At 46.0% G+C, this 12,500-nt stretch overlaps 2 protein-coding genes across 3 annotated transcripts in view; both read left to right on the top strand.

Annotated features, from left to right (window-relative positions):
• LOC135104160 (uncharacterized) overlaps positions 1-12,500 on the top strand; it is a 47,526-nt gene that overhangs the window by 15,776 nt on the left and 19,250 nt on the right. The window contains exons 1-2 of one of the 2 annotated variants that reach the window (XM_064011236.1): positions 3,849-4,174; positions 7,181-7,313. In XM_064011236.1, coding sequence (XP_063867306.1) covers positions 4,163-4,174; positions 7,181-7,313 — 145 coding nt within the window. In that variant the 5' untranslated portion in view covers positions 3,849-4,162. Of the gene's footprint in view, positions 1-3,848; positions 4,175-7,180; positions 7,314-12,500 lie in introns of those variants that run through there. The other variant, XM_064011237.1, reaches the window with a different exon arrangement.
• LOC135104012 (uncharacterized) lies at positions 2,283-3,300 on the top strand. The gene is made up of 3 exons (XM_064010874.1): positions 2,283-2,313; positions 2,475-2,686; positions 3,190-3,300. Exons 1-3 carry the CDS (start codon positions 2,283-2,285, stop codon positions 3,298-3,300), a joined length of 354 nt encoding a protein of 117 aa, XP_063866944.1.

The following is a 12,500-nucleotide window of genomic DNA, read 5'->3' as shown; positions in this document are numbered from 1 at the left end:
GTATTAGATTTTAGGAACACACCATGAAACGAAGTAGAACAGATAAATAAAACAAGACTTGAAACTCCAATATTAAAAGATTGACTTTAAAGAACACACTACCAAGACGAAAAGATAAAGTCGCACTAACACTGAAATAGATTGTGAAAAATACAGATAAAAGAGAAGGCTTGTAAACACCGAAATTAGTCCTAAAAACAAACATGACGTGCACACAGAAGTCCCGGGACTCTCAGCTGTAGTGTTCCGCAGCTTGCACGCCGCCCGCCATCTCGCCGTGTTCTCGCCTGTGTGAAGGAGACGGCGCCACATGATTACGTCTTCTGCGATGGTTTTGATTGGTCAGTCAGTCAGTCAGTCAATCGATTAACCAGTCCCCTAAGAAGACGGCGTTTATTTTAATCCACATTTTATCATTTCATGTTATTGTTATTATTATCGTTATTATTATTATTATTATTATTATTATTGTTATTATTATTATTATTATCATCATCATTATCATCATTATAATGATTTTCATTAATGTTTCCAAAGCAATGAATAATGGATCGTCTCCCATATTTATAGCACAGTTACTTTTTTTTCTGTTTGATTTTTTTACTTACAGCACTAAACAATTCACAGTGGTGACCTCTGCCCCTTTCAGCCAGCCAGACGCGGTGACGGGAACACCAGCAACACAATGCAATGGTTCCTTTAAACATCAACTATTCACAGGACAGTATGCCACTCACGCCCCGCCAATACCACGCTGGCCACTGTTATCACGGCACCAAACCAAGACTATAGCTGCAAAACAGTCGCAAATTTTTTGTTTGCTCCCCCCCCTCCCCACCCCCTCCTTTCCAGCAGCCTGCAGTATGGTGGCGGCGGTCGCGGGGGCAGCACGGCCCTCGCCCAATACGAGTAGGGCTGCACGGGACACACTCACGGTTTGCTTCCACCTGTGTTGTAGTGATTCTGACTCGGGACAAAGAGTCGCGACCTTCCAGAGGCGTGACTGCCCCATACTGTACAGTGGACTTGCTGGAGTCTTGCCGGGAAGGTCCGGGAAGTAATTGTCAGATTATTTTTAACATTCATGTAAGACGTTGCCTGACGCGTGGTATTAGTGATGGTTCGTGGGCCAGTGAGGGTGTGTGGCGAGCCAGGGCCAGCATGGGTGTTAGCGTGGCGTTCATAGTGACAGACAGCCCTTAGTGGCTCGTCTTGCCCTGATAACATTTTGCCGGGTGTTGTCACGTGACCAAAACACCGGAGGGAACCTGTGGCACGGAGGTTCAAGTCCCTGTAAGGTGAATCTCCTCTCCTGGCTTTTGTCATGCTGTCATAAGGAGGAAGTTGGATGCATCAGAATATTTCAGGACTCTACGGAGTCAGCATACCACGTTTCATTGAGGTGCAATTTTTAGTGAGTAATGAATTGTGCTTCCATCGATTAATGCAGGGAACGTTTTCTGTCACCGGTGTCAGTTTTCTTTGATGCCTTGGAATAAAAGGACAGACTGCAACAGACGACGAGTAGTTCTGGCGCCCGAGCTCTTCCACGTGATTTGAATTTGGTGAACTTAGATATAATTACATAATCGAGATACATTTTTTTTAAGAAGCGCAAATTTTTTTTCAGATATAACTAATATGTATTTTTTCCATTTTTGTGTATTATAAAAGTTGGACTAGAGAAGGTTTACTCCTAAGTAACAATAATAACAATAACTTAGGTTTAAGTCCATCATGAATTTCACGACAGTACTGTGGACACTACTGTTAGTGGCACTGACAGTGCTAAAGGTTGTGTTCACGATCATCATCACCACCATCAAGACGATCCTGGTGAAAAACGACTGGCTGTGGACGCAGGGCACCACAATGGTCATGTCGCTGGCCCGGCGTCTGGCGGCGCTGCTGGTGGAGGGAGCCAACCTGGGCTTCGTCAACATGACCACCACGCTGCTGCACGACCTCTCCCTGTGCTGCTGCTATGTGTTCGGCCTGCTGGTGTCAGTGCTGTCCAAAATGATGGCGGTGACGCTGTGGGTGGTGAAGTACCTCGTAAGCCGCTGTCGAGACTCCTCCCTGGAGCACCGCCAGGTGAACATGACGGAGGGCACGCTCGCCGCCGCCACCTCGCTCGACGACCACGCCGGCGACCACGACCTGGAACTCGCCGAGGGTCGCTTTCCTTAACGCTCTGTGGTGTCCCGTCCGGGTGGTGGTGGTGTTGGTGGTGGTGGTGGTGTTTTGGCTCCGATCAGCGTGAGTCCGCGAAGGTATCTCGCATGTTGGCCGTGAAGGGACTCAGTGGATTGTGTGGGACTTTGATACTTCGGTGACCTCGACCCTTCCATGTTGTGACCTGTCCGCTTTTTCCTGCAAAAATTTCTCAGTCTGCCCGTCCCTTCAGTAATTCGTCAGTCCATCCGTCCCTTCAGCAGTTCCTCAGTTCACCCATCCCTTCAGTCCTCCCCCAGTCCACCCGTCCCTTCAGTCCTCCCCCAGTCCACCCGTCCCTTCAGTCTTCCTCCAGTCCACCTGCCCCCTCAGTCTTCTCCCAGTCCACCCGTCCCTTCAGTCCTCCCCCAGTCCACCCGTCCCTTCAATCCTCTCCCAGTCCACCCGTCCCTTCAGTCTTCCTCCAGTCCACCTGCCCCCTCAGTCTTCCCCTAGTCCACCCATCCCTTCAGTAGTCCCTCACACTGGCACACTGAGATCCCTTCATTGCCGAGCGGCTCTGACAAGCTGCCACTCACAAGCTTAGTCTATCGGAAGCTTATTGTCAATCGAACCATTATTCTATTTATTTTTCTCTCTCGCGCTCTTTTTTTTTTTTTTCAACAGCTGAATTTAAGTCTAGTCGAAGATATATTTTTTTTATATACATTAGCAACTGTTGGAATGTTTGTTCTCTTTCCTGATTTTTAGTTCTCAGGCTTAGAACGATAGAACAGTTCAGAACTCGTTCGTGTTTGAGTTATTTATTCATTGTCGTAGGTAGGTAATGACGAATAGGCAGCTAGTTGTGTATAGCTTTTTTGGTCTTTCGAACGTGCTTCATCGGAGGTTGTGATTCAAATGACTTACTTTTTTTCTTTCATTAATTATCCCGGAAGGGTGTGTCTTCATTAAGCATCAAGACCTCCGCGCACTTGTAATGTTATCTTTTCTCTCCTCTCCTGCCCTGTACAGCCGTGCCGCTTCTTCCCAGACCCAGAGTGCCTTGTGTCCCAGCACGGCTCCTCTCCACCACCCTCCTCACGATCATATTATCACAACACTCATGAACCACTCAATGCTTGAGGCCGTGACGCACACACAGGCGGCCACCACTCTCTCTCTCTCTCTCTCTCTCTCTCTCTCTCACACACACATACACACTCACACCTGGTAATCATGTGCCAGTGCTACTTTGGGCCTTTGACGAGCTTCTATTCTGTGATACATACCCATTAGGATGATAAATACTCGTGCTCGCGGGCACATCGTAAGATATACACTGTAGCTCAGCGCGCAACATTGCCATTTTGACGCTGAGTGTCGGTCGTCCATGACATTCTGAAATTTTGGTTGTTTCCATCTTTATGAACTCTGGACCGAGTAGTATTGTTCCTAAAATCAGTACGTGTTTTTCTTCATTGAGAAATTTGTACCCAACACTGACTATCATGATGTGTGATTTCATTAAATTTTGCTTTAATATAATGGAAATACAAGATTTTTTCTTTCCCCCTTCAGTAAACAAACGGAGTGGAGGGTGGGTGGTGCTTATGGTGCGAGAATAAAGTTATCACAGTGTGCCTTATCCACATCGTGGGAGTCTGAGTCAGTGCATGGCTGAGCGCCAGAGGGGTTGGCTGCTGTCTGTCACTTGCTGCTCCCTGTATTGATTTTGAGTAAACTTTCATAAAAACGTTCCCGCACGTTTACATATTTTCATCATGTTACTTTTACGTAAAAATAGTCAAGGCTAAGGAAGATGGTAGTCATATTTCCCTGGGCATTTACTTTATTAGCATAAATTACAAGACTTTTGTTGTGGGGCCACTGGGGCCGAGCCTGGGAAGGTGCGCTTGGCGACTGTCGGTTGTGTGGGTGCAGCAGACGACGCAGCATTGTGTGGGCAGCAGACGACGCGGCAGTACAAGTCGTAGCCTCCTCCGGGATGGTGCACCAGGTGAGCTGTTCCTCTTCCTTTATTGTTGGGTGTCCTGCTTCCTCGGTCACGCCCTCTCCCTCCCGCCTCATGGCAGGGCAGGAGGCGGGCACCACCAGGTGACTTGCTGTACCTTCAAAACACACTCAATGCACATCTGCTGATATAATGCGGCGTTCATAAAACAGAATTATAGGTTCTCCGACTCCGATTATTCTTATTCATCCCATTCATTTAATTCAACAGGCAGATAAAAGTAGGTAGATCAATGCAGATGATTGCCAAGTTTAGCAAGAACACCTCACACTGACCACTACCTGTCACTCTAATCTTGTTAGTGGATTACAGTGAATTTTCCACAACAGGTCTTAGTAACAAATGGGATTGATTGTTGAACTAACCAGGATTTTATGCGAATACAACGCGTGAATGGATAATTTTCCTTTTGCCGGGAAGAACTAGAAGAGATTAGGTTTCCTGTTCTTGAGTCACGTAGACACCTGACTGTAACAGGCTGTAACTTACGTGTCGCTCTCCTCAGCCGCCGCTCTTCAAACCCGCCGACTACTTATCCATCTCCGCAACTCCATCACCTCCCATCACCGCCCACACCTCACGCCGCCCCTCCTACCGCCACCACCACCATTACCCCCAACGCCACCACAGTTACCCTCATTACTACCACCGCCACTACTGTCACTTATCATTACTGCGCTCATTAGCACCGCCACCACCACCACCACCACTACCTGCACCTCTCACATCACCATCACTCAACACCTCCACGACCTCTTGCCATTAGTTCAGCACTCACGGCACCACCACCGCCATCACCACCACGACCACCATTCACTGCCATTCACCAGTACCACCATTCATCACCACAGCTCATCTCTAACACCGCCACCACTATCTACATCACTACCACCCACTACTTTCACCACCACTAGTCATCATCACCACTACTATCAACAGCATCACTTATTACCATTCATTGCCTACTACTACCATCATCACCTACCACTCACTACCAGCATCATCACCACCATCACCCAGAACTATCACTCACCACTGTCAGCCATGACCATCATCACCACTCACCACCATTCATTATTATCACATCCATCACCATCGTCATCACCACCGCCACCATTACTACTGCCACCACCACACACACACACACCACCAATCATCACCACTCACCATTTATCATCATTATCATCATCATCATCATCAATCACCACCACCACCACCATCTTCACCACGACCAACATCACCATCACCACCACCACCACCGCCACCACTTATCATCACCACCATCCTCACCACCACCACTATCATCACCATTCACCACTACTTATAATAATTACAGCCACAATTACTACTTGCCATCACTATCACTACCACCACCACCACCACCACCATCACCACCACTACCACCACCACCACCACCACCCGGCCTGTCTCCTTTACTTACTCAACACACGAAGCTTCTTTTATTTATTTCTTCACAAACACCCCTCACTCTCTTCCTTTTCTTGCCCTTCCCTTCCTCCTTCCTCCTCCCTCCTCTCCCTCCCCTCTCTCCTCCCCTCTCTCCTCCCTTCGTCTTCTCCACTTTAGTTCCCTCTCCCAACTTCTCACTTCTTGTCAGCCACCTAACCCGCCCCTCCCCTCCTCCTCTCTCTCTCTCTCTCTCTCTCTCTCTCTCTCTCTCTCTCTCTCTCTCTCTCTCTCTCTCTCTCTCTTTAATTAACTTCCTTCATCCACTGTTATTTAGTTATGTTCCTTCCTTCCTTCCTTCCTTCCTTTCTTCCTTCCTTCCTTTCTTCCTTCCTTCCTTCCTTCCTTCCTTCCTTCCTCGCTTTCCTACCTCAGTTGTTCCTTCTCATAACTTCTTCCTTCTTCCATTTTACCTTCCCTTTCATAGACTTTCTTTCCTTCCTTTCTTTTCTTTCTCCTTTATTTCTTTCTTCCTTCCTTTCCTTCATTCTTTTTTTTCTTTCCTTCCCGGTCTCAATTTTTACTTTCTTTCCTCATCGTTCCTTCTTTCCTTCTATACCTAAGTCCTTCCCTACTTCCCTCAGTCCATGAATTCCTTCCTTCCTTCCTTCCTTCGTTCGTTTCAGTCCTTGCTCCTCTCAGTCCATCCCTTCCTTCCTTCCTTTCTTCACCTAACTTTCCTTTCATTGCCTTTCCTTCCTCTCTTTCTCCTTCCTTCCTTTCTGTCTTCGTTAATCATACATTTTTCCTTTCCTGTCTCAGTCCCTCCTTCCTTCTCTCAGACTATTCCTTCCATCCCTATTACCTTCCTTCCTCACATCCTTCATACCTCTTTCCTTTTCTACCTCAATCCTTCTTTCTATCAATCCATTCTTTCTTTTCCTTCGTACCTTTCACCCTCCGCCTTACTTTAGCTTCCCTCGTTAACTTTCCCTATAACTTAGCTTCCCTTCTTCCCCATCAATGTCCTCTCACACAACTTAACCCTCCCTTCTCCTCCTGTCCTTCCCTTGCCTGCCTTTCCCTTACCTTCACCCTCACCTTTCCCTGCTACATATTACACTCGTGCTCACTTCACCTTTCCTGCCTCCGTGTCTAGCTTATAACTCTACCTTCCCCCTCCTTTCACCCCGTGCTCTTTTTCTTCATCACTCTCGTTCTCACTCAGGCTCGTATTCTGAAACACGTCTGCCCGCACCTCGATTACTTTCAAAAGGGTTTAGTTGAAGTTACATGGGTTTTTTTCAAAGGGTGATTTTATTATTCTAATGACAGATTAGTAATATTTCTACATTATCAACAGGAAAAACACACTTGGGAACCTGCTTAATTATCTCAGCATTTAAGGGTGCTTTTGGAGGCAGGTTAATAAGATTTCTGCGTTTCTAACAGGGGAAAAAAATACTGAGAACGCGGCTAAGCATCTTTATAGTCTTTGAAAATAGTCGTGGCAATGATGAGAGATACCAAAGAGTTTCTGAACACTGCCCTCCACCTCACACCTCTCCCGCCGCTCTCCCGCAGGTGATATACGCGCTGAGGGGCTGGATCGCCTTCGTGGCCTTCATCGACATGGGCATGGCCGTGCAGTGCTTTCTAGACGCCGACTCCTTCCTGGGCTCGCAACTTTACACCGCAGGGGACATAGCGGAGCACGGTAAGTTTCCTGAGAGAGAGAGAGAGAGAAAGAGAGAGAGAGAGTCAGTCAGTGTGTGTGTGTGTGTGTGTGTGTGTGTTTCAGGACGTTGCGGAGGCTGGAAGAGTTGAGCCAAAGGGGCGTGGCCGTACGTGCGTGGGTGTGTGTGTGTGTGTGTGTGTGTGTGTGTGGGGCGGTGGGTTCTGGCCCGGCTGTGCTTTGAGGGGTACGAATGAAGGAGAGGAAGGACGATGTTGCTCTTCTGGCGACTGGTGCGTGAGAGAGAGAGAGAGAGAGAGAGAGAGAGAGAGAGAGAGAGAGAGAGAGAGATTTTCCCTTACAGCCAGTTACATGAATGGCGATGCTCCTCTCTCTCTCTCTCTCTCTCTCTCTCTCTCTCTCTCTCTCTCTCTCTCTCTCTCTGTGTGTGTGTGTGTGTGTGTGTGTGTGTGTGTGTGTGTGTGTGTGTGTGTGTGTGTGTGTGTGCGTGACGTCATGAGGACCATGCAGACATAAACAGAATTTCCCGGGAAAACATGAAAGTCAACTGAGCGTCTTTCTTACGATATTATTTGTTCTAACCGGAGAGAGAGAGAGAGAGAGAGAGAGAGAGAGAGAGAGAGAGAGAGAGAGAGAGAGAGAGAGAGAGAGAGAGAGTATTACTACCTCGGCCTCTCTCATCTTACCTTCCCTTATGCCCTTATCCTTCCTTTCTTACTCTTTATTTACCCTCCTTCCCTTGGCTCCTCTCCCTCTTTCCTTCCTTCTTTCTTTGCTTTCTTCCTTCCTTCCTTCCTTCCTTCTTTGTTTCCTTCCTTGCTTCTTTCCTTGTTCCATTCATTCCTTTTATCTATCTTTATTTTTTCATTTGTCCCGTCCTTCCTTCTGCCCTTCCTTCCTTTTTCGCCCACTGTGTTCCTCTCTCTCTCTCTCTCTCTCTTTCTCTCTGCTAGGGATGAACAAACAAGTAAGGATGCTTCTCCCGTCGTACTGTATCGTAAAAATGTGAAACGCTGTACTGTGTCACTTATTCCGCTGGGCAATTAATTTATCAATCAAGGAGACAGTTTTGAATATTGAGCGGCTAATATTTTTTTTTCTTTTTTCTTAAGAGTATCGAAATATTGGCCTGACTGTCACTCACGCACTGCCTCGCCTAATGTCTCGGTATGACCTCCGATACTTCAAGCCTCGCACAGGCTGGGCCGCTTTGGTTGACGTGTCAGTGGAAGCATCATTGGTAGTAGAAGGCACACTCGCGTTTGCCGGACCTGTGTTATTCGAAGGAAGTTACGTCGAGTATAAATGAAGTGGACGCTTCGAAATTATGACACTTTTAATGTGTTTGGTTTTGTAGTTTTTTTTTGTTAGTGCTTATATAAATCATTACATTCTCTAAAAGAAATCGCCTGAATACTCTGGTTTAAGCAAATAATACTTGAGCTGTGATATGAGAGAGACAACATTATTTCAAGGAACATAATCGTATTCTTCACAGCTGCGCCTCTACACTACCAAGACGCTGGCTGTGTGTGTGTGTGTGTGTGTGTGTGTGTGTGTGTGTGTGTGTGTGTGTGTGTGTGTGTGCGTGCCCGCGCTACACTTGTGCCAGTTCCCTCTCCCTCGCATATATGAATAATTATTGTCTTTCTAAGTTAGATAATAGCTAATGGCTGCCCAGTTTACTCTTCCGCAACTGTTCCTCGCTCTCGCATTCTTGATCCCATTCATCATGCAGTCTGGCAGACGACGCGGGCTTTTCCATCACGCCCCGTTCCGTCTCAAGCCTTTTGTTGGTGCAGGAATGTTGCCGCCAGACTCACGCACCCTTTGGCTTCCCGATATTGGTCCAAGGCACTGTGGTTTCCAGGCATATCTTCAAAACATTGGCAGACTCGATCATGTCTTCCCCATCACACAACACATCCTCTCAGCTGCTGGGGATTGTAAGACGAAGAATAGGATGGTGCCTGACCAACCTCCCCTCCCCTTTTCTCCCATACCAGCAACACAAGTCCTGTTAGTGGCGCTTCATCAGGGCGCATCTGCCGGTCACTGCCATCACCTGAGACTGACTTACCGGGATGTGTTACCAAGTCTCTGTTCTTTCTTTTTATATCACACGTTCATTCGCAGCTCAGTGCATCTTTCTTTGCTTGAATCAGTGTTTTACTTTTGCAATGTATTATTTATTTATTTATTTGTTTGTTTATTTACTTTTCTTTCTTTCTGGTTGTCTTTATTTTTGTATATCCACGTCTCCTTTCTCTCTCTCTCTCTCTCTCTCTCTCTCTCTCTCTCTCTCTCTCTCTCTCTCTCTCTCTCTCTCTCTCTCTCTGCTATTGGAACTCCGGGAGACGAGGTACAATTTTTCGCTGTAATGGCGTGTGTGTGTCTCCCTCAGGACGAGACGAAGGTCATGGCCTGTGTGTGTGTGTGTGTGTGTGTGTGTGTGTGTGTTGATCCTTTGTGAAATGAAAAAAGAAAAAAAAGCGGAGTCAAGTCCACACACACACACACACACACACACACACACACACACACACACACACACACACACACACACACACACACACACACACACACACACACACACACACACTAGTCCCCCTCCCCTCCTCAATACATACATACATACCAACACTCCTTCCCTCCACCCAGACACACAGACACACTCACACACACGCGCTAATCAGATTTACCCAGTACATAACATCGTCATTAGCAAGACTTGTGCCGGTTATGAGTATCTGGCAGACGGAGGGGACGATGGAAGCAATGGCGATGCTCAGGTGTGGCGGCTCCCTCTACCATGGGGGAATGAAGAGAGACGGGGACAGCCAGGGAGCAGGGAGCAGGGGGACTGGACTGCCGGAGGAAGGGACGGGGAAGGAATGTAGGGATTAAGACTGGAGGTATACGCGGCTAGAAGGCGGAGGAACAGGCGGAGAAAACGGGGAAGGGAAATGGAGGAGGAATATTGTGGTAGATGAAGGGAGAAAGAGGAACACAGGGCGGAGAAAACGGAGAGGGAAAATGGAAGAGGAATATTGTGGTAGGGTAGATGAAGGGAGAGGGAGGGACGGCAAGAAGAAAGAGGAGGAATAAGGGATAGGAAGGATGGAGGGAAAAAAAAAAATGTAAGGATTAGGACTGGAAGTTATGAAATAGAAAATGGAACAGAGGAGGATGAGAGAAGATAAGGAAAAAAGGATTGTGGGACTAGAATACGGAACACGAGGGAAAGACAGATGGAGAAGGAATGTTAAGGCTGGGACAGGAAGTATTAGAAAACACTAAGCACTTCTATACAGTAATGCTGCTTTAAATACCCTGAAAGAAAATAAGAGAGACCAAGCTGCTCATTGAACGCTGCCCGCAGGAAACGATAGATTTCGGGGCAAGAAGGGAACGACTTGGAAGGAAATCAACATGTTATTTTTGTTACTCTGTTGGTTATAGTTTGTTGCTGGTAAATTTTGATAGACATAGAATTCTTAATTCTCTCTCTCTCTCTCTCTCTCTGGTGGGGTTTCTCAATCACTTCGCGTAAGAAAATGTTCGTTTTTCATCTCCAAAATTCGGTTTCATTACTGTGAAGAACCGAGACGACAGACACACGACACAAACAGACAGACAGGCAGACAGGCAGACAGACAGAGCTCTCTTAGTAATATACGTGAGGAAGAACAGAGGAGGGAAGATGAAAATACAGGCGAGAGAAGGTTATTGGGGAGGCGCGGTAACAGGGAACATGAGGGATGCAGGGAAGGAAGGAGGAGGGATGTAAGGTATTAGAACCGGAAGTATTACGTATAAAACTGAGCAGCGGACGAGGGAAAGAGGAAAAAGATAAAAAGAAAATACTGAAGGAAATGGATGAAAAATATTGAGATAGATGCGGAGAGGATTGAAGTTATGAAGGGAGGAAAAGAAGGGATAAAAGGTGCAAGTAGACAAAATTAGAATCAGAATAAATACATTTCTGTCCTGCACGATAGTAAAAAGAAAAAAAATCTCCATCATGTACGATAGTTAAGGAAAAAAAAAAATCTGTCATGCAAGTACGATAGTTAAAAAAAAATTTCCGTCATGTACGACAGTTAAGGGAAAAAATCCGTCATGCAAGTACGATAGTTAAGAAAATCTCTGCCATGTACGATAGTTAAAAATTCTCTGTCCTATAGGATAGTTAAAAAGTCTCCGTTATGAAGGATGGTTCAAAATAAATCCCCGACATGTACGATAATTAATCTTGACACGTTAAAAATAAAGATAAAATGAGCGAAAGCTAGATTTTAAAAGCTCGTCTGTAAAAAAAAAAAAATAATAATAAAAATAAATAAATAAATAAATGAATAATAATAAAACAAAAAAATAAGAATTAAGAGAACAATTGATGAAAGACAAGTTTATAAAGTAATGACAAAATTAGATTAAATATAAAAACGTTCGTGAAGGGAGAGGAAAGAAGAGATGAAAACAGTGAAATAAAGATAGGAACAGAAGGAAAGGGATGGATAAAAAAAGCATAAGGAGAAGGATGGAAAAGAAAGAATGAAAAGAAAAGAGAGAGGAAGGATGTGTAATAGGAGAAGGAAAGTGATGAAAATAGACGAACTGAAGGTGTGGAATAGGATATGGAGAGTAATGGAAGAAGATAGGAACATTGGAAAAAAAAAACGAAGAAAGGAAGGAAGGAAGGAGGTGGAATAAGGCAAGGAGGAGGAAAGGAAAAGATAAAAAAAGATGGACAGTCTAAGGAAGAAGTGAGGCGGGAATGCAGGAGAGAAATGGAGATGGAATAGAGCAAGGAAGAGAAGGATGGGGAAGATAAGAAGAAGAAAAAGATGTAGAGATGACAAAGAAAAAAAAGAAGAAGGGAGGAAGGGAGAAGGATGAAAACAGACAGGAAAGATGGAAGGATGTAGAGGCTGGAGGTGAGGATGGAAGACGGGAAGAGGTGAAGAAGCCGTAGAGAAAGGGTAGAGGGTGGGAGAGGGGGTTGAAGGAGGCCTAGGTAAGAGGGGTTCTGTTGAGGGAGGGTAGGTCTATTGTTCAACAGTCATAACTCTTGATTCTGTCTCGAATGTCTTTTTCCTTGTCTCTGCGGCTCTTCTCTCCCTCTCCTCCTCCCCTTCCTCCTCTTCCTCCTCCTCTTCCTCCTCCTCCTCCTCCTCCTCCTCCTCCTCCTCCTCCTCCTCCTCC

This window comes from Scylla paramamosain, chromosome 10 (assembly GCF_035594125.1).
Source record: "Scylla paramamosain isolate STU-SP2022 chromosome 10, ASM3559412v1, whole genome shotgun sequence".
NCBI lineage: Eukaryota > Metazoa > Arthropoda > Malacostraca > Decapoda > Portunidae > Scylla > Scylla paramamosain.
The sequence above is the reverse complement of the archived record's forward strand: the minus strand, read 5'-3'. Positions and strand labels throughout refer to the sequence as shown.